The sequence below is a fragment of the Acromyrmex echinatior genome, chromosome 14 (genome assembly GCF_024713525.1).
Source record: "Acromyrmex echinatior isolate Ae372 chromosome 14, ASM2471352v2, whole genome shotgun sequence".
NCBI lineage: Eukaryota > Metazoa > Arthropoda > Insecta > Hymenoptera > Formicidae > Acromyrmex > Acromyrmex echinatior.
The window spans coordinates 9,626,631-9,647,913 of record NC_141865.1 but is presented as its reverse complement, the minus strand read 5'-3'; the positions used below and the strand labels follow the sequence as shown (position 1 = coordinate 9,647,913).

General features: G+C 37.3%; 4 protein-coding genes and 1 long non-coding RNA gene across 20 annotated transcripts; 3 read left to right on the top strand and 2 right to left on the bottom strand.

Moving 5' to 3' along the window:
• The first annotated feature begins 25 nt into the window (after nt 1-25).
• Nucleotides 26-4,557, top strand: Ced-12 (engulfment and cell motility Ced-12). Its single transcript, XM_011060892.2, has 7 exons — nt 26-830; nt 1,144-1,437; nt 1,528-1,956; nt 2,315-2,731; nt 2,819-3,256; nt 3,390-3,696; nt 3,772-4,557. Exons 1-7 carry the CDS (start codon nt 699-701, stop codon nt 3,933-3,935), a joined length of 2,181 nt encoding a protein of 726 aa, XP_011059194.1. The 5' UTR covers nt 26-698; the 3' UTR covers nt 3,936-4,557.
• Patsas (palmitoyltransferase Patsas) lies at nt 4,516-14,033 on the bottom strand. 3 transcript variants are annotated; one of them, XM_011060882.2, is made up of 10 exons: nt 13,893-14,033; nt 7,723-7,949; nt 6,987-7,228; nt 6,789-6,903; nt 6,515-6,640; nt 5,978-6,423; nt 5,629-5,878; nt 5,375-5,547; nt 5,125-5,290; nt 4,516-5,054 (listed from the first exon to the last, which is right to left on the bottom strand). In XM_011060882.2, exons 3-10 carry the CDS (start codon nt 7,154-7,156, stop codon nt 4,851-4,853), a joined length of 1,650 nt encoding a protein of 549 aa, XP_011059184.1. In that variant the 5' UTR covers nt 7,157-7,228; nt 7,723-7,949; nt 13,893-14,033; the 3' UTR covers nt 4,516-4,850. The 3 variants fall into 3 exon arrangements, with proteins under 3 accessions (XP_011059184.1, XP_011059185.1, XP_087269793.1); XM_011060883.2 differs by lacking the exon at nt 13,893-14,033 and adding an exon at nt 8,057-8,157; XM_087413667.1 differs by lacking the exon at nt 13,893-14,033 and adding an exon at nt 8,053-8,068.
• On the top strand, nt 9,034-12,811 carry atms (RNA polymerase II-associated factor 1-like protein antimeros). The gene is made up of 8 exons (XM_011060884.2): nt 9,034-9,860; nt 9,962-10,054; nt 10,129-10,453; nt 10,530-10,673; nt 10,744-10,847; nt 11,064-11,280; nt 11,389-11,650; nt 11,736-12,811. Exons 1-8 carry the CDS (start codon nt 9,787-9,789, stop codon nt 12,260-12,262), a joined length of 1,746 nt encoding a protein of 581 aa, XP_011059186.1. The 5' UTR covers nt 9,034-9,786; the 3' UTR covers nt 12,263-12,811.
• On the top strand, nt 14,001-19,395 carry Irbp18 (Inverted repeat binding protein 18 kDa). 14 transcript variants are annotated; one of them, XM_011060887.2, is made up of 4 exons: nt 14,001-14,142; nt 17,923-18,015; nt 18,101-18,257; nt 18,515-19,395. In XM_011060887.2, exons 2-4 carry the CDS (start codon nt 17,923-17,925, stop codon nt 18,640-18,642), a joined length of 378 nt encoding a protein of 125 aa, XP_011059189.1. In that variant the 5' UTR covers nt 14,001-14,142; the 3' UTR covers nt 18,643-19,395. The 14 variants fall into 14 exon arrangements, with proteins under 14 accessions (XP_011059189.1, XP_087269796.1, XP_011059187.1 ...); XM_087413670.1 differs by having other exon boundaries at nt 18,080-18,257; XM_011060885.2 differs by having other exon boundaries at nt 14,131-14,268.
• Nucleotides 16,234-17,120, bottom strand: LOC147907428 (uncharacterized). The gene is made up of 2 exons (XR_015547521.1): nt 16,825-17,120; nt 16,234-16,411 (listed from the first exon to the last, which is right to left on the bottom strand). It is a non-coding gene; the product is annotated as an uncharacterized LOC147907428 (long non-coding RNA).
• Nucleotides 19,396-21,283: the final 1,888 nt, after the last annotated feature.

Genomic DNA, 21,283 nt, shown 5'->3' with positions numbered 1-21,283 from the left:
CATGCCAGTATTACTGCGCGCGGCGGGACCTGTTAGATCTGTCCTCGGTAACTGCTCGGTACACTTTCTTGTCATTTTTATTTTTGTTAATAATGAGGTATGTGTATGCATATGTATGTATGTACTGTGTATATAGAAAATAGACACGGAAAAGCATCAATTAGAGATTAAGCGAGAGTTAGCATAGAAATTTTTTTATAATCAAAGTCAAAATCTCCAAAGAAAATATATTTTAAATCTAATCAAAACATGTATACGACATTATATCTTAAAATTTTTTTATTTGAAAATTTGAATTCTCGGGCAATTCACCAATTTATTTAATTTCAGAATAATAATCTAGTGGACGCAAAAATTGAATTGAATACATACACGCACGCACGCACACACGCACGCACGCACGCACGCACGCACGCACACACACACACACACACACACACACACACACACACACACACACACACACACACACACACAAAATATACATAGGCTAGCATCGTTTCCGGTGATGGACGGAAGCGGGCTCGCCTGCTCTAATTTTTGCAGTCACGTGATCGTTGGATCGCTGTCAGTCAGAAATCGTCGAATGACAGCGGAAACGTCAAAGCTCGCCAACGGATTGTAAACAAACTGGAGCAGCGTGCACGGAACACCGTAATCGCGCATTTCGCCGTACGGGTCTCGTTCTCGCTTCTTTTATGTATACTCAAGCAATCAAAATGCCGGTTCAAAAGGATTCGAATATCGTGAAAATCGCCGTTCAGATGACCGATCAAGTACCGCAACTCATCGAGTTCAATCAAAAGCAACCTTTGGCTGGAATTATTCAGGTGTGTGTGTGTGTGTGTGTGTGTGTGTGTGTACGTGTAATCTCTCGATTTTATTAATTATATTATGTATGTACTTATAATCGTAATTTATATAAGTTGTGCACAGTGTGCATCTATATGTATATTACTCCAATTCTCAACTTTTTGTCTCCAAAATGAAGGAGGAGGAATGCGAGAAATTATCTCTCTTCCAGTTGTATTGTTATATTTCATATATGTATCTATATATCCTATATAAGAAGATTAAGAAAAATAACAGAATGCATTCTAATAATACTTTATATTAATGATTAACATTTTGCTTTAATTGTAGGAATTGTGCAATGGATGGGGTTTGTCTGATGCCGAATCGTACTCTTTACAATTTTCGGAAAGTAACAATCAAAATTACATTACGGAAAAGAATAGAAACGAGGTGAAGAATGGTAGTATTCTCAGATTGGAATTTTCACCTTCGAAAACAGCGAGTGATATTTTGACTAAGCTTAATAATGGTACGGCAGAAGAGAAAGTGGCAGCTTTGCAGAAACTGAGTACACTCAGTATAGACATGACTTTTGCGTTGGAATTTATAAATAAGAAAGGATTAGCATTAATTATTTCACAGGTATTAAAATTTTAATAAAATACAGGTATATAACTTTTCTTGATCATTTATACACTTGTTATACTTATTATATTAATTACTTTGTATTAGGTAGAAGGTGGAAAATATAAAGGAAACACCCTTGCGTATTCCCTTCAATCATTTGTGGAATTGATGGATCATGGAATTGTATCATGGGATATATTGGAAACGCCCTTTATCAATAAAGTGGCGAGCTACGTGAATAATCAATCAGTAACACAGGACACTAGCATAGTGGAAGCTTCTCTAAGTATTTTAGAAAATATTGTTCTCAATTCAACAGGCAAATACGGACAAGTGGAAAAAGAAGTTACTTTTCCCAATCTTGTAATGCATTTGCAATGCATGAATCCACAAATTCAACAAAATGCGATAGCTTTAATAAACGCGCTGTTTCTCAAGGCTGATCTACACAAGAGACGAGCAGTTTCTGCTACATTACAATCTAAACAAGTCAGGAATGTGTTCTTGACAAATGTCATACAATCTACTGGACAGGTAAATACATGTTGTACATATGTACATATTTGTACCTTGATATCTTCTTTATAATATTAAAGAATAATTGAATAAATAATAGAATTGAAACAACTTTACTAGTTCCCACTAAGACAGTTAATATGTAATGTATTTGATTGCGGAAATAAACAATTACTTTGAAACTTTATTTACGTCACTAAAAAAAAATATATATATATATATATATATATATATATATATACATTCATTTATTCTATACGTCAAATATTAAACGAAAACTAACATTTTTATTGATGCATCTGTGGAGTTATTTCTAATCAATGAACATACGTTCTTATCTCTTCTTCTTTTAAAATATTCTACTTTTATAATATAGGTCGGAGCGGAAATGGCGCATCAACTCTACGTACTGCAAACGCTAATGCTAAGTCTTTTGGAACAACGAATGATGACCAAGATGGATCCACAGGATCAAGACGCACATGATAAAATTAAGGAACTTCGAAGGATCGCTTTTGATACAGAAGGTGCGAATAGTGGGGATGTAGCCGCTCGCAAACAGGGACTTTTTGCCAAAGATTACAAGAAATTGGGTTTTAAGTACGACATCAATCCTGCTCTTGATTTTACCGAGACTCCACCGGGGATGCTTGCATTAGACTGTATGGTGTACTTTGCGCGTAATCATACTGAAGCTTATACCAAGGTTGTTCTCGAAAATTCGTGCAGAGCGGACGAGCACGAGTGTCCCTTTGGCAGAACAAGTGTAGAACTTGTTAAACTGCTTTGCGAGGTGAGTTAAATCAATTTCAAAAACTCAAGTTATACGTGTCCAATAACGCATATGATATTTAAATTGAACGAATATTATTTTAATTAGATATTACGCATTGGTGAAGCACCCAGCGAACAGGGTCAGTCTTATCATCCAATGTTCTTTACGCACGATCATCCATTTGAAGAATTTTACTGTGTTTGTATCGTATTGTTGAATAAAACATGGAAGGAAATGAGAGCAACTACGGAAGATTTTGTTAAAGTCTTCTCCGTTGTACGCGAGCAGATTACTAGAGCGCTTCAGTGTAAGCCTACAGGACTGGATAAGTTTAAAAACAAGTTACAACAGTTGCCCTATTCGACAATTACTAACCTTTGGCAACAAGAAAGGACAAATAGGGAGGAATGGGAAAGTCACGCGAGGCCAATTGTTGAACTTCGAGAACAGATTACTCCTGAAATCTTGGAGCTAATTCAGCAGCAGCGATTAGGATTTTTGGTGCAGGGTACCAGATTCATGAAATACAGTGCCAGAGGACAAGTGTGTATATATGTTATGTATATATATATATATGTGTGTGTGTGTGTGTGTGTGTGTGTGTGTATCTTTCTTTGGAATATGATATATGTAATAAAACTAATTGTAAGACTAATGAGAATCTCGATATTTTTAGCGAATTAAAGATAAATTTTGGTATGTTCGCTTATCGCCAAATCATAAAGTTTTTCATTATGGAGATTGCGACGAGAAATCAGTGCCAACGATCGACGAACTTCCTACGAAATTAGCAGTAGTCGAAATTCGAGGATTATTAACCGGCAGGGATTGTCCACATATGAAAGACTTGCAAAGGCGGAAAACTACTCATCAGTTGGCATTTTCCTTAGCCTTGGACTCTGTTGAAGTGTCTAGTCTCGATTTCGTTGCTCCTGATGAACAGGTTTTCGACTATTGGACTGATGGCATTAGTGCTTTACTCGGTGCGTCAGAAATTCCTTTTACATTTATAAGCAATACGCGCGAGTATTTTATTTGCTTTCCTTTTTTTCCTTCAGGAAATAGAATGACTAGCAAAGAAGCTGAAAATGATTTGGAAACTTTATTATCCATGGACATCAAGTTAAGACTTTTAGATGCTGAAGGGATCGATATTCCGCAAGATCCACCCGCGATTCCCGAACCACCGCCAAATTATGATTTTTGCTACGAATTGAAGTAACAATTGTGAGTGTCGTCCTCGTCTATGACTATAGATATAGTTTACTTAATTAATTTTTTACAAGCTATTGATCTTTGTCCATAAATATCGATTTTTATACTTTTTCTCATCTTTTGCATATATTGTTACGATATATCGACATTTTTCTCTTTAGAATCATAATTTGTCATGACGTATTTTAATGATATAAAAAAAAATAGTAGTATGTTTTACCAAAGAAACACTTAAAAATTCTATGTATGCAGTTTTTATATGTATTTTATAAGAAATTATTTATCTAAAGATGAGAATCGCATACAATGATACAAGTCAGACATCACCGTAATTACGTTGACGATTTTTTGTAATAATAATTTAATCAACTTGTAAAGCAGAGTTGGGATTTAGTTGCATATTTCGGCCGATTTTCAGCTTGGATCCTGCACGCGAATTGAAGTAAGAGATAACTAAATCCCAGCTCTGCTGTAATATTTGGTAACGTAACTGGTCGCAATATACTTTATACAGTAAGATTTTTTTATCTCTCTCTATTGTGCTATTAATATTTTATATCGATGTGTGAGTAAAGTAGTACAATACATTTAATAAACGACGAATATATTTAATAAATTGTGAAACTTAATTTTACAAGATATTTATTAAAACATTAACTTATAGAAAATTCTTGATCTACATCTTTGCAAGTAGTTTGTGCCCTGGCAGCCAAATGTAGCGTGTAAAGTATAGAATAGAGACAGAGATATTTGACAATTTTTCATAAGTGATGATAATCTTTATATGCAAATGTATACGAAACTTGAAAAAATAATGTATACCATTGTATACATAGATCGCGCTTGACGCTTTTCTGTGCGAGAGAGTGAATGAAATATCAGATGTAATATTATAATTCGAATACATAATGTCCCGTGAATCTTACATAACATCCTCCGAAAGAATATGATAATGCTGAAGATCGTTGGTTTGATGATCCGGCGGACAGAGGAAAAATTCAATGAAATTAAGCACGGGTCCACGACTGAAAGGATTCAAGTATTTGCCCTTCTTGTCCCTCAAATACGAATACCTCTTATAATTGAACATTTCGTTGGTAGTTAAATTCATACATGCATGTAAGACCTATAGTAAAGAGAAATAATAATAGAAAATTACATCGAAAGAAATGTAGCAATAATGTAAATATATCTACCGAGGTACACGTTAGAATCCAACCGAGCCCGCAAAAGATGAGAGCCTCCAATACACCGAGAATATACAAGAGCTGTATTCCCTCAATTGCGATGCAATAACACGCGAAATATAACGTGAAAGAGCAATTTATCGCCACGCACATAACGAATAGGAAGAACCACATTCTGAAAACAAACGAAAGAGAATGAGAAGAAAAATAATTTAATTAATAAACCAGCCACGTATACGTAATAATGTATCGATCGTACCTGTTGCGTAGGCCAACGCAATTGTATATAAATGGACAGTGATGATCGAAATATGTGACACATCTGTTGCAAATTCTGCAGTGTTTAGCTCGGAGGGGTCTGAAACACCTGCAGCTGTGACATAATCGCGATAGTAAGACATTCCGTTTCTTCCACTTATCGAAGTACGGAATCTATGGAAAAACAACAAAACAGGACATAGCAATATGTTAATTGTAGTTTACGGTTTTATTATTGTGCGTGGTATGATGAACCTGTTTTATCGCCCTGTAGTAAGTGTCACTGTTTTGCGGCACGTAACCGGGGTCTCTTCTGTTAGCGACGATCCACGAAATCCACATGAGAATGTTCCAGTAAATGAAGCAATAATGACTGCCTCGCAAGAGATTCCACGTTAACGGAATGCACTTCAACAGGTACATCGGGTATCCCCATAGCAGGACGGATATCATGAACAACAACAACGGTCCCTTGCTGTTGCCCGCTCCGCCAAATAGTAGCGCCCTTAAAAGCAAATGACACATATAACAAGAAATTCAGTTCATTTCTTTATACTTTACTAGAAAAGGTGTGAGCCATTTCACGAGCACACCCGACGAATACCATAGCTCATTAATGGGCGGTATCCATCTGGCACGGCGTTTCTGTTCCGCCTGCAGAATGCGCACTATCTCCGAGTGGCGATGACTCTTGGCCAGCTGCAGCGGCGTCTTGCCATTTTTGTCGCGCGGTTCAAGCTCGATTTTACTCTTTTCACAGAGGATCCGGACGCAACTGACGTTGCCGGACAGGCAGGCCAAATGAAGCGGTGTCGAACCGAAGTAATCAGGTTTTTGTAGATCCACTCCGCTGTATATCAATAGCTTAATGAGCTCGGCGTGTCCTTTGTACGCAGCCCAATGTAACGCGGTGTCACCATTTATGTCGGTCAAATGTCCCTGCGCGCTGGATCCTAGCAAGAAGGCGGCCGTCGCGAATTTGCCAAACATGCAGGCGGTCATCAGAGGCGTTAGGCCTTTAAAATCGGCCGCATTGACCGCAACTCCCGCCTGTGAAGGGAAAAAGTGTGAACGGCGAATTAATCAAGATATTTGGAAGAAACTAGTCTCTTTGAGACTATAGATAAGGATACCTTTATACCTTCAATAATAATTGTACTATCGCACTATGGCCTTTTCGACAAGCCCAATGTATCGGCCTGGGTCCTTGGGTGCCAAGGCACGGTAAATCGACGGGTCCGCTCCGTTCTATCAAATATCTCATTACCTGTTGAAAACAGGTTGTAAATTGTTTACAGTTGTATCTTCTAGCGCAAGAATTTTAACTTTACTAATCATTTTTTACAAAATGAGGAATTTAAGTTTTTTTAAATAAAAATTAATAAAAATCTGTATCTGTGTCTCTGGAAACTAACTTCAACGTTGCCGTCCAAAGCAGCCCAATGCGCAGGTGTATATCCCCATTCGTCTCTCGCGCTAAGTATATTCAGTCCGTTTTTCTCGACCAGTTCCTCGACTGCCTCGATTTCACTGCAATACGAACTCTTTGCATTCTTCCCGTACACTACTCTTCCTGATCGCAAGCAAATTCTATTCTCTTTCCAAGATCTCACCCGGCTCTGAGCAATTCAAAGATCTGTTTGGTCTCATCGGTGGGGCTTTGGCCAGTGGTAGCTTCGTCCGCATAGATATTGTCGTCAGGACGATTCCTCTGTCGCGTGTCCTTGCCGGAACCGTGATTCTGATGACCAGATATCGGATTGTTCGGTAGATGCCCGACCATGTCGGGATCTGGACTTAGTTCCCATACGGATCGTGCCGCGCCAGGCCCTGCCACAGGGCTCACCGGATACACCTATAAGCAGGATGTCGATTGTCGATCAAACAAGAAGAAACAACTATCAATTCCAAGCCAAATACTGCTACCTGCCCAGTTAGCCCAGTATAGTCTACTACTTGATAGTATACCAACCGAGTAACGTATGAGTAACATCAATTTCACACTCGAAAATGTAATTGTCATGTAATTAATATCATCAAATGCGTTACATTATAATTATACATCTTATTGAATGCGAAATATAATAGTATATATATATATATATATATATATATATATATATATATATATATATATATATATAAAACAACGATGTCACTTTTAATTGCAGTGTCGGGACTAGCTGAAGACTAGAATAATTAGATAAAAGATTAGTAGTTGTAATACAAGTCGTGCGCTATTCAGCGTACGATGAATAGAGTACATACATGTACGTATATACAATAGTTTTTCATTAATTATTCGTGTTTACTAATTTGATATATTCTCGTTTTTAATTCGTCTTTTACCTTGCACAGCGTCGCGAGTTCTGTATTTGTACGCTCGTTTTCGGAAAGCGTTCTGAAGGATGCGCTTTGCGTGCCGATCGTTCCTGCACCCTCCGGGACGGTTAGTCACAAGGAAACATTGGGCCCAACCATGTCTTCCAGGTCTCACCTGACAGCGCAGCTTTTCCTCCAGACCCAAAACGATTGAGAATGTCCAGTACGTCGGACTCGGCTGAATCCTCCGAGTCCTAGGAAATACGTATATATATAATTGATGTATTGTATAAGCAGAAGCACTTTTCTCACGCGACCAGCGATGCTGAAATTTCTGAGAATGTCTTGGACCTGTACCTACTGTTTTGCGCATTCGAATCAATAACGCGGCGACGCGACGCTTGCGTGCGAGTGATGTGTGAGAAATTGGGACGTCTTGACTTAAGTCAAGGATATCTTAATACTTGTTGCGACAAATGACCAACAAAGCTTGATAATAAAAACAAGATAATAGAAACAATTAATTAAAACAAGTTTGGTGAAAAATTATAACTCCAACGTTTTTATTTAATTAAAAAGCTCTCGTTAAATTTCTACATATATATATATATATATATATATATATATATATATAGAGAGAGAGAGAGAGAGAGAGAAATAAAATTTAAAAATTTCAAGTTTCTTAATCTTGCACAAGCAGACTTTTAAATCAAATTACTACTTTATAAATTTTTGATTCTTAGATTAATTGAAATTCTTAAATTTAAATTATTCAGAAAATGTGTGTGCTTTCGTATATACACACACACACACACACACACACACACACACACACACACATGTCATAAATCATTTTCAAATTTGATATCTTATATTGTTTCTCTTATTATTATATTTTGTGCATACACAATTTATTTATATTTTATTATAAATTATAACATTATCTATATTATAATTCTTAATGTAATAAGAAAATTGTATTTATCGTTCGTGCGTGCGTATGTATATCGAGAATGCCTTTTAATGTATGTTGAGTTTTAATTCGAATGACGCCGGGCGTCGACAATGTTATGTTTTCAAAAATTTACAAAAAGCAGCGGAATCCTCAAACCTCTTTAGGAAAGAAAATATATAGATACGCCAAGTGCATGAAAAAGGTATCGAATATTGTATACCTTTTAATAAAAAATAAAATTAATGTAATTAGCCACAAGTATTTCATAACGCAAGGTATATAAGATGAATTGAAAGTGATTAAATGGTCAACTAGATTATACTTGATGAAGAATAAATATTGGTGTACGGGTATAAAGACTGTTATGGAATTAATCGAAATGGATTCCAATCGGAATTATTCAATAGGTATGCATGAAATGGAGGGCGGGAATTTTTGAAACATGGCGGGCCAATCAATACGCGACTTTCCCATGTCGTGATTCTTATCACTGATGAGATACTAATAATTAAAAGACGGTCAGCTCTCACGGAAGTTTGCTTGATTGTCAAAATTTAAGTGATTAAATGAAAATAAGAAACTGATAATATAGTACTAATTACATGATTTATTAGGTCGTAAATATGTATATATATTCAAAATAATACTCGTTTTTTTATTTAAAACTGTAATTTTAATGTTATCATTTGAGTTTGATTATCAAAAGTATGAGAAATGAATGAAAGATGTCGCCACGTATTATCGAATTTGGAATAGTTCTATCGATAATACAGATGGCTCCAGCATCCCCTTAAAGATGTCACCACGTTGTCGCGCAGCAAATAATAATGGTTCCTTTTTATCCGGCCCATCCCTTCCCAGTTCCCTTCAGCATTCTTTTTTAGCTATTTCTATAGCCTCACTTTGACTAAGCATACTATAGTTCCACCTAACCCTTATTTATCCTTATTTTCTAGTTGTAATTGGTTGTACTCAGTTGTAATTCACTAGTAACGCTGTAATCAGCTGTAATCAATTGCGTAATATACGATGTGGTTATATAGCACTCGGTGCTTTTGGCCATCGCATTTAAATTGTCATCAGTGTTGAATAGTGTTATTGATTGCTAGAGATTTGTTCAGGACGCTATAAAAAAAATGGCACCTACCATTCAAACCAACAGTAATCAAGCTGATCGGGATAAACGCGTGGTCAGGCCAGCAGAGAAGCGGTAAATAAGCACACCAGCGAATATGATATATATTCGTAATTGAATCATTATTATCATAAGCAATACAACTGTAGCGTTGCTATTGACCTGTGCTTTTTCAGGTCTGAGCTCATATGCAGAGTAAAATATTGCAATACGCTGCCGGATATACCATTTGACCCAAAATTTATAGCTTATCCCTTTGAACCAACCAGGTGAGTAATGTTTGATCTGTCAAACTGTCGCTTACATCCTTTCGTCTTGTAATAATTTATCATGTTTATAACAGGTTTATTCAATATAATCCAACCTCATTAGAGCGTAATTACAAATATGAAGTATTGACAGAACATGATTTAGGTGTAGAAATTGATTTAATAAATAAGGACACATATGCGGGGGATCCAAATGCTCAATTAGATCCAGCTGACGAAAAGCTGTTGGAAGAAGATGTGCTGACACCTCAAGATTCTAAACGATCTCGACATCATGCCAGGAGTGTTTCGTGGTTGAGACGCACAGAATATATTTCCACGGAAAGCACGAGATTCCAGCCACAAACAGCAGACAAGGTTGAAGCCAAAGTTGGTTATAGTATCAAAAAGAATTTCAAGGTATGATGTCTATTGAGCAAAATTTTTAGCGTATTTGTGTATTTGTGTATTTTCTAATTCAATTATTTTTAATTAGGAGGAAACACTGTACATGGATCGTGAGAGTCAAATAAAAGCTATAGAAAAGACATTTGAAGACAATAAAAAGCCAATTGAAAGACACTACAGTAAACCGAACGTAGTACCTATAGAAATATTGCCAGTATACCCAGACTTTAAGGTATCATTGTAATGTCTGTCAACAATATTGTCGTTATATATCTACGATTATAATTTTTATAATTTTTTAGTTGTGGAAATATCCATGTGCGCAAGTTATATTTGATTCTGATCCTGCACCAACTGGTCGATCTGTACCAGCACAGATAGAAGAAATGTCACAAGCCATGATAAGGTACAGCTTTGCTCATTTCTCTCTCTCTCTCTCTCTCTCTCTCTCTCTCTCTCTCTCTCTCGCACGCGCGCGCGTACACACACACACACACACATAGAGTAATTTTATACAATTCAAAAGAAAATGTATACTGAAAAGAATTATTATTTGCCTTATCATCTAGTTAATTTAGATATTATTAGATTATTGTGCAAGATAATCATAATTCTTTTATAGAGGCGTGATGGACGAGAGTGGTGAGCAATTTGTAGCTTACTTTTTGCCGTTGGAAGAAACTTTGGAGAAACGTCGACGGGACTTTACTGCTGGTATCGATTACGCCGATGAAGAAGAATACGAGTACAAAATGGCTAGAGAATATAATTGGAACGTCAAGAGCAAAGCTTCCAAAGGATACGAGGAGAATTATTTCCTCGTGATAAGACAAGACGGGGTATATATATATATATATATATATATATATATATATGAGCGCTGCACTATTATATGACATGTTATAATTTTGTGATTTGTCACATTAATCCATCTGTATATCTCGCAGGTTTACTACAATGAATTGGAGACACGTGTGAGACTAAGTAAACGGCGCCAGAAGGTCGGACAGCAGCCAAATAACACGCGCTTGATAGTGCGTCACCGACCGCTAAACGCCAATGAATTCAGAATGCAAAGATATCGAGAAAAACAATTGGAGCCGCCGGGAGAGGAGGATGAGGATGAGGAGGAGGAAGAGGAGGAAGAGGAGGAGGAGGAAGAGGAGGAGCAGGAGACTCAACAAGAGAAAGCAGATATGGTAGCTAAAGGTTTGTTTATTCTATTTACTATGATATAATTGGAGAGGACTAGCACTTTGAAAATTTTTTCGATAATTAGAAAATTTGTTGGCAGGTTCCGAAGCAGAGAACGAGGAAGGATCGACGCGCGCGTCGTCAAGAGCATCCTCGCAGGCGTCTAGTAGAAAATCGCGATCTCGTTCCAAGTCTGGCTCAAGATCGAAATCGAAGTCGAGATCAAGATCTAGATCTAGATCAAAGTCGAGATCGAGGTCAAGATCGCGTTCGCGTTCGCGTTCACGTTCACTGTCGCGGTCACATTCAAAATCTAGATCGCCGTCTCGATCGCGTTCGCCATCTAAATCACGCAGTAAATCACGATCACAATCACGATCACGATCACGATCACGATCACGATCACGATCACGATCACGATCTCAATCTCGATCTGGCAGTCCTCAATCGAGAAACACATCAAAGTCGAGATCTAGATCCAAGTCGAGATCGCGCTCAAGATCGCCTGCGAAATCACCATCGGGATCTTTGTCAACCTCATTGTCCGTGTCGCCGTCAAGATCGAGATCCGGTACTGGTAGCGGTTCCGGTAGCGCGACCGGCGAAAGCGGCTCCGAGAGCGAATGAATCTAGATGCGCGATCAATAATACTAATGTAATTAATTCATTTCCACTTGAATCATTATTTCAACGAATGTTCGTTTGTACCGTCGATATTTTTAAATATACCAGTCCTGCCGAATATCAGAATAATTGCATACTGAAAAAATAATGAAAAGGAATTCTTTAATAATTATTATGATAAGCAATCGTTACAGGATCGTTCAGTGGTACGATCAAAGAAATAAATTTATATTAGCCATATATACATATATATTTTATGCACTGAGGTAGTTGCTACGATAATCTGCAGATATAAGAAAAAAATCCATCATTGTGTTTCGAAAGATGTAGTACTTTTATGATATTTAATTTTGCATGATATATGTACTTTGGTCGGGAAATGAAATAAGAAAAAATAAGACTTAAATTGTTTGAAGATTTTCCGGTGCAATATTGGCGACAAATCTGTTTTATAATTTTTATTTTCATTTTTTTCCATCGATATGCGTTTATTTTGATTCGATTGTAAACCAACTATGTGAAGCGATTAAAAAAAAAGACAGATTTGATAGAGCTATCTGTTATTTGATTAATATCCTGTGCAAGTTTTTTGATATCGCAAAAAAAATCGCTCATATATTTGGACAAATTGGAGAAACGAGCGCAACGTAATTTTCTCAAGAGTGTGAGACCAGAGAGAAATCTGGAGGTGATGACATGAAGGTGAGGGTTTTTACTAACTATAAAATATGAAAGGAGCTTGGGAGCGGTTATGCCCGGCCGGGATTTTATTTTAGCTATTATTTTGAAGCGCCTCTATGTCCACAAAATGTGGACATTCAACTACGTAGCTAATATCCACGAGCTGGTCGATAATGCCCACGATTTTTTGGTTATATTCACGTTATATTCACGTTATATTCACAAATTTCGGTCGGTTAGGCAGACAACTGTAACCAAAAAAGATCTCTCAGAATACAATGGAGATATTTCCTGGGTAAGGTTATACGCAACTTATCTAGAAGTGAAAAAATTGGGCATAATTGTCTTGTAACAAGACGTACTTATTACAAGCGCCGACAGATTGATTGTTCGTCTTTGTCTATCTAACGGACCAAAATTCGTGACATAGCAAAGATACAACCAAAAAATCGTAGACATTACCGACCAGATTCATGGATATTAGCTACGTAGTTCAATATCCACATTTTGTGGACATAGAGGCGCTTCAAAATTAAAATAAAGTAACAGCTAAATCACGGCCGAGCATGGCCACTCTCAGGTTTCTCTCTGCGAAAATACTTTGCACACTACCGCCCTCTAAAGAAGTGGATGTCAACTACACAGCAATAAAATCTTTATTGAATCTTTTCTTGCACGAGGAAAGATTCAGTATCAACTTCATGACGCGAAACAGATCGGTATTCATAGTCGATTCTTACATTTAAGACTATCTTAGGTATGTACAGTCTTAAGATGTAAATCAATCCGAGGATGTATTAACATCTTGAGACATTATATTTAAGTTAATTTTAAAATAAAAACGGACTATGAATACCGCTCCATGTTTTTCGCCTTTCACTATTGGCAGACTGCGCACTTATAGACAACGCGGAGCAAAAGTAGGCATAAAATTTGGTCAAACTGAACACACCATTTGATGTAATCTGATGTAATCTGATGTAATCCTTCCACCATGGATTAGAGGATACTCGTTTGCGCATTGCGTCATCTCTTATACGACGACACGACGGACACGATCTATCCGAATGAAGGCGTCGATGCCGACAATTGCCGAAGGGCACATGGCAGTCTATCTATGTGACTCTCCGTGCCGTGGATATCGCAGATGCTGCCGCTAATGCCGCTGATGGCTGACGGCTGACGGCTGACTCAGCTGACTGGTGAGTCAGGAGAGTGGTGGCACTGATGGCTACTGGCTGGTGGTTTTAGCGTAGTGGCTGTGGTTAAATGGTTACTGGTGATTACGTTCGATCACGTTGGATCACGTTGGATAAAGATTAAGCAAGGTAGTTTAACGGGGATTTAACGAAAAGTACGAGAGTCGAGTAGGTAAAAAAGAGCCACGTGGACGAGCCTTCCATTGTTCCGCATCGCGATAATGAATCTCACATGCCTGCGTATATATGCGATAGTGTGCCAGGTGCCTCGTGCATTAATTTAACATTGTTTGGTGTGATTACGTGCTCCGTAGTCACTAGTCTGTCTTCGTACCGGAACTCATACCAGCTCCACTCCATTTCTCTCTCTCTCTCTCTCTCTCTCTCCCTCCCTTCCTCCCTCCTACGCATACATGTATATGTTTAGTCAAATATATGTGTTCAAGCGTGCCGGAAAGGTGCACTTGAAATGGATCGATACAAGTGGACAAGTTGGCGTACCACGCGTTGCGAGAGAATGCAAACAGAAACCGGCGATATCGTTTCGTTTCAAATTTTATGTTCGAGACGAAGGAGAGGGAACGCCGTTCGCATCGTACTTGGCATCGTATTCAAATTGTCGTTTGAACATTTACATTGATGCAATCGCTGAGCAACTTATTACATATGCTGAAAACATTCACCCTGAGAGAGAGAGAGAGAGAGAGAGAGCTAATTGCTGTCTCTTTCTTCCACTTCCCTCTCTTCTGCACAATCCTACTCTGGTGATATTGCAATTGACTGCAATGATCCATCCATTTCACTGCGCGAGATAAACAAGTCGATGGACAGTTTTATATCCGTATTATCGCGTCGCGCATAATTTCATCAATCATCGTGCACTCCGCGAGTGGAAGAAAAAACCATGACGAGGTGAGTGAGAGAAAGAGAGAGAGAGTGAGGAGGGGGGAAGGAGGTGGAAGAGAGAGACGTATCCGTTTGGATCTCTCGATGATGATATCACGGGGATCAAAACCGACGAGGACGGAATCCCGACCGGGGCGGTGAGTAGAAGTAGTCACACGATGCGGATGACCGATGGACGAGAAGGAAGAATCGCGTGGATACCACCCGTGAGAAAAAAACAAAAAAATTGTCGAAAAAAATGATAGAGTGAAACGGCTGTTTTCCGTTATTTGCCGACGCGGTCATATATATAATACATCGACATACTCGATGTTTTTCATTTATACATATATATGTGACGGAGTGTCGTATATTGCGCACCAACCAGCACAAACGATCGCCGCCGCGGTCGATGATGTCAGATTTATATAAGAGTTTAATGTTATCAATTCGCAGAAACGAGCCGAGCAGGGACGATTGTAGCTAACAATGTGTGAGTGAAATCATTGCGATCTTCCAACATATTTTTAAAAAATCCTCCCATCTGCAGGTTCGTTAAATTTGTTAAGCGAAGCGAGATATTCTCGGGAATGCTATTTTTCTATTTATGGCATTACTATTCGGCGATACTTAATCAAATTGGAAAGCATAGATTCGCAACGCGAAAGATTGAATTGAAAGAATTAATTTCTCAAAGTTGTGCCATATACAATGTATAAATATTTCAAGGATTTCATTATGACACATATTGTTTACGTTATGCGAGACACAAGCAATGCAAAATGTGTAAATTGTTATAAGTTTTGCAATTGTTAATACATCTGCAGATAGAACTTTATTTTGATAAATAAAAATATACATATATAAGCGAGACGAAAGCTTTAATGCAGTTTAATGCAATGACAAACAACACAGGCTTCGATAATTCATAAATAGTTTACATAGATGACATGCAAGACATGTATTATATAGAGAGCCTATAATCAGAATGGCGCCATACGAGTATCACTTGTGATTGGTCCGCCATGTTTTAGCCATTCCCTCCAGTTTTTTAAACGCATTATTTTCTAAATTTTGAATTCATGCTAAAAAATGCTCAAAAATTGTGACAAATTGTGACAAAAAATAATAATAATAAATAAATATTGTATGTAAAATAATAATATATAATATATACTATTGTATATAAAATAATAAAACTTTTACATATATTATTTATTATAAAATTTCATTTATTTTGTACTATTGCAATATTGTACATTTTTTATTATAATATTGCACATTACTTTATACAAAACGTTATTTATTTATTGCACATTATTTGCGCTATTAAATGCGCTAGTTTATTATCCATTCTCTGTTCCCACATTTTAGGAGCAAAATAAATCTGTAATAATATAAAAGAAATCAAAAATTCAGAAAAATATTGGGTCATCTAAAAAGTATCCGCGGTTTTTTGTCACTAGATGGTGTTGATGGTCAACATTACCTAGTGACAAAAAACCGCGGATATTTTTTAGATAACCCAATATTATATATGTATATATCATTTTGTAAAATATTATATATTAAATATCGTAATTATCATATTATTTCATTTAGATTCACAATGCAATGATAATTGAAAAGATTACGACAAAAAGAGAAAGAATTAAATTCGTAACCAATGTGATGACTATACATATACTTACCAAGACACTACCGTTTCTTCAGATATTATAATTAATCTGTGTATATTTTATGTTACATTTTTATTTTAATATTTTAAATACATTATTTATAAAGAATAAATTACTTTACCTCACATACAGATGAATTTTTTGACGGTGTCCAATTTTTATATTTGCCATTTACACTCTTTAACCAATTCATTCGGCGTTCTGTGTCTTTCGGAATTATTTTCATAACATATCCTTTTTTTAATGAATTGTTACAAAACGGTATTGTACATCCAACCATATTTCTAAACTAATTTCGATAACTTTATTTTTATCAATGTACCTTTACGTATCTATGTCGTTCAATGCTGTTGCACCTAACCCTAAAACTGACAGTCTGTTGAAAACTGTCTGAATAGACTGAGATCGTATATCTCGTTCTCTCTTGCAGAATTTTGCTAAAACATGGCGTTATCTCTCGTATGGCGCCACTCTGATTATAGGCTCTCTAGTATTATAGTCTACACATTTGTACGCGTAGATAGTTACGTAGAATTCTGATTAATTGAAAGAAATTCTGTGGAAAACTGAAAATGATAGCTTCTCTTCTAATTTAAGCCGCAGTCGCGCGTCACGATGAAATCCGTTGGCGGTTTTCGAGAATATCGAGTCAAGGCTGTCCTGGCTATCGTCTCGAATGATGCACGCGAAAATTTCTTTTCACAAAACAGCGACCTCGAGGCATGGCCTTATTGAGTAAATATCATAAATACGGAGCACATTGGCGTTACGCGACAGTTAACATAAAATTAACGTAATAAGTCTGTGCCGAACGTTAAAGCACAAACCGATATTAATATTTGTTAAGCGTCTACTTCTCTAAGGGGCAAATTGTGATCATTAGCATGATGCGGTTGAAAACAATTGCGATTTACCACGTATGTAGGTGTTTCAATGTACGGGAAAAAAGATATAGTTCAAGTTTGAAGTGTTCTTGGAGCGAACAATCGTCAAGTTCTAAAATAAAGATGTAGTATATTGTCAAATAGCTTAAAAGCTGTTGCTATATACATTTAAATTTAAGATACGTTTTATGTTTAATTGTAAGAAACGAGAGAGAGAGAGAGAGAGAGAGAGAGAGAGAGAGAGAGAGAGAGAGAGAGAGAGAGTGATTAGATATTTTTACTGTCCTCGTCTCAATTTGTAACTAACCGAGACTTGTCTTTGCATGTTAATTTAGATGCCGAAAAATAAAGAAAATAGCAAGCGAAAGAAGCAAATGGAGGACGAGGGCGACGAGGATTATCGAAAGCGGCGGGATCGAAATAACCAGGTAATCTATCAATTTTGCATGTAAATTGTTCATATGTTGCATATGTATGTACTATATATCATAGTTGTTTCCGCGCTGTCCACAGGCTGTGAAACGATCGAGAGTGAAGAGTAAATTACGTACGCAACAAACCTTGGAACGAGTAAATCAATTGAAAACGGAAAACGAATTGTTAGAGGAGAAAATTAAAATGCTCACCAAGGAGCTTGGGTTTCTCAAGGATCTTTTTATTGCACACGCAGGTAGGTATATCGTTATTAGGATATACAAAATTATTGTCAAATTGTTAAATCTTTTGATATACCTTATAGTTTGTAGATTAAGTATTATATAGACAATTTCTACATTTATTTCTTGTGTTTTATCTCTGATATACGAGTAGTATATTCATTATAACAACACACACGATTTTAGTTGATTATTTGTTTAAAAATAAGTATATTAGTCAAGTACATACACACACACACACACACGACAGATTTTATTGTTTTACTTTTAGGAGGTTCCGGTCAACACTCAATGAACATTCAAGATCTAGATCTGAATTCTCTCCTGGCGGAAGAAAAATCGACGGAAGAATCATCAGTTATAAAGACGTCAGTTATCAAGTCGACTAGCAAGCTGTAAACTTATATAAGCTCCACGAGAAATCAGCGTGGTATTAAATTTGAAAAACGCGAGACAGTATTTTGTCTTTCATTCGCTCGATCAAAACAGAGCAAGTGGACATCTTGGAAAGATGTTGACTTGAAATTCATTGAAAAAGATTCTAGATGCGAAGAGCATTTTCCGAAGGCGGATTTTTCAAGTTGCAGTGCATCGTCAGTGAATTATCGTCAGTTAAATTTACAACTTGTCAAAAACTGATGGAGGCGAGAATGATGCAACTGTCGCATACAACTCGCGATAAATTTGAGTACGAAAGTATTCATTTTAATTGTTAGCCAGTGAAGAAAAAATAATGTAAACGGTACACGACAAAAATATCACCAATATGTACATGTTGCAGATATTAGAGATATTATATTATACGTATAATGTCACATGCGATCGTATCTTGTACTAACGTACTGTATTCGCGCGAGATGTGGCTTTTACTGTGAGATGTATTTACATATACATATGGAAATAACAAAAGGAGAATTTTTTTTTAAACATTTATAAATCAAATAACGAATTATTGACATCATTAAAATATTAATTTTATTGATTGTAACGTACAAATACATATGTATATTATACGAATATAATTTTTCGAAAATATTTTTACTTTCGTAGAGGAGCGTTTTCGACATGTATCCAACTTTTATTAAATTAGATTGGTTTAGCGACAATATAGTTCGGTAGTTTTCCCTAATACAAACATTTAAATTGATTGCACATTGATTTGAAAATGCTTATTTCAAATGTCCTTTCCTTCTGATTATCAATACCTATTAGGGCAAATTAAAATTTGTTATAGTAATCAGATTCTTCCAATACGTTACTAATAATACGTTTTATACATTACATTCGAGCAATGTAAATAAATCAACAAGAAAGTTATCGTTGTGTGGTTTGAAATTTGGTTTCAGTACCATTAGAAACATACAAATTTTTATTTTATAATATAATATATACCGAAAGGCATTTTAACGTGAAAAAAACAAGGTACGCAATTAAATTGCCAGTGGTTGGCAAAGACTGGATGACTCGGAGGGTCATCTCCTGCCGATAGCCTCACCTGTATGCTTCTGTGTGTTCGTAAAGTGTGCATCGTCATACTGACCGAATAAACCCCGAAGATACATAACGTTTTATATTCTAGACTAGCAGTCTTGGCGCATTTTCCTCTCGATAAAAAATTTGCCTTTTAAATTTTTAGCATCCGGGAATATTAATCATGTTTCTCAGAATTTTCGTGGAAGCAAGTGAAAGATAATTACTTACGTTAGTATAAAAAAGATAAAGGCAACGTTACAGGATTCCAAATTGAGATTTATTTATCTTGGATATATGTGATGCTTTTTAAAAAGTCAAGTAGAAGAGTGAAAGAGCAAAGTGCTTTTAATTACTAAATTTAGCGCTAGGGAACGTGCTAAAAAAGAAAAACAAATGAAACACCACTCGATGATGGTCCGGCATCGGAGTAGAAGGAGGGCTGCACAGGGCAGTACAGGGCACCTTGAATTCCGCACACATGCCTGAGTCGTTTATATCACAGCACTGACCGCGCTGCCCGCTGGTGCCGGTCTAGCAGACGACATATTGGCTGCCAGGGGCACCTCGCCGAGTCGCTAGCGCCTCAAAGTCGAACGTTTCGGTTTCGGCACCAGGCTCTTTCGATTTTCGGCCGCGCGACTCACGAGTTGGTTTCTCTGGCGATACTTGAGTGAGGAGGAGAGACAAGCGCTGGTGACGAAAGAAAGACATTTTTCGCAAAAGGGTTACTCTTACTTGCTTTTAAAGAGTAAGAGTGCATATGTAAGGACAGCGCGAGAGAAGGTACGCAAGGGTGCGAATTTTATTCCCCCGAGTGTTGCCGTGGTCGTCGACGAGGAGTTGTCGGCACAGGAAGAGTGGAATAGAAGAGCGGAAGAAGCGGGAAAAGAACACGAAAAAAAAAAAAAGAAAAAGACGAAAGACTCAGAGGGGCTGTCTTATGAACAAAAAAATGTCCTGTCGAGGACAAGATTTATAGGAGAGGATCTATGAGGAGGAGCAGAAAAGGGGCTCGTAACTCATAATAAGTCATATCGGCGAAAAGCACAGAGAGAAAGGAAGTCACAAACGCGGGAGGGCGGGGCAAGATTTTCCCTTTTTTCGGTCAATTAGTGCCGTCGCGCTGGCGTCTCTCTGGATTCTCTCTGGCATCAGTCTCTCTGGAGTCTATCTCTTTCAACTGTTGAACGTCTCGCCATCGTCATATCGGCGGAATAAAGAAGAGATCTGATTCGCGTCGAGGAAGCGAGACGAAACGAAGCGAGGTCGTGCATTTTACGTGCACACGCGCCGTGTGTTCTTACTAACAAATCGGATTCGCGTGTACATACATATCTGTCTCTCTCTCTCTCTCTCTCTCTCCTTCCGTCCCTCCCTCTTTCGCTCTCCTCCTGTCGTCCCTGTCTCTTGTACCGGCCGTATCGTCGGAGACGTCGCGATGAGGAGGAGAGGAGGAGAGAGAGGAGAGAAAGATAGAGAGAGATCGCGCTTCACCTCGCGCGACTAACGACACTACCAATAAAGACTATAGAGAGGGAGGGGGAGAGAGAGAGAGAGAGAGAGAGAG

Coding starts and splice junctions, on each gene's coding strand:
- Ced-12 (XM_011060892.2), top strand. CDS start 699: ATGTATACTCAAGCAATCAAAATGCCGGTTCAAAAGGATTCGAATATC. Junction 2,732..2,818: donor TTGTTAAACTGCTTTGCGAG/GTGAGTTAAATC, acceptor TATTTTAATTAG/ATATTACGCATTGGTGAAGC. Junction 3,697..3,771: donor TGGCATTAGTGCTTTACTCG/GTGCGTCAGAAA, acceptor TTTTTCCTTCAG/GAAATAGAATGACTAGCAAA.
- Patsas (XM_011060882.2), bottom strand. CDS start 7,156: ATGGTCGGGCATCTACCGAACAATCCGATATCTGGTCATCAGAATCAC. Junction 6,424..6,514: donor TAGTACAATTATTATTGAAG/GTATAAAGGTAT, acceptor TTCCCTTCACAG/GCGGGAGTTGCGGTCAATGC. Junction 5,055..5,124: donor GGATTCTAACGTGTACCTCG/GTAGATATATTT, acceptor TCTTTACTATAG/GTCTTACATGCATGTATGAA.
- atms (XM_011060884.2), top strand. CDS start 9,787: ATGGCACCTACCATTCAAACCAACAGTAATCAAGCTGATCGGGATAAA. Junction 10,055..10,128: donor TATCCCTTTGAACCAACCAG/GTGAGTAATGTT, acceptor TGTTTATAACAG/GTTTATTCAATATAATCCAA. Junction 10,454..10,529: donor GTATCAAAAAGAATTTCAAG/GTATGATGTCTA, acceptor ATTTTTAATTAG/GAGGAAACACTGTACATGGA.
- Irbp18 (XM_087413668.1), top strand. Junction 18,016..18,079: donor GGCGGGATCGAAATAACCAG/GTAATCTATCAA, acceptor TATATATCATAG/TTGTTTCCGCGCTGTCCACA. Junction 18,258..18,514: donor TCTTTTTATTGCACACGCAG/GTAGGTATATCG, acceptor TTTTACTTTTAG/GAGGTTCCGGTCAACACTCA.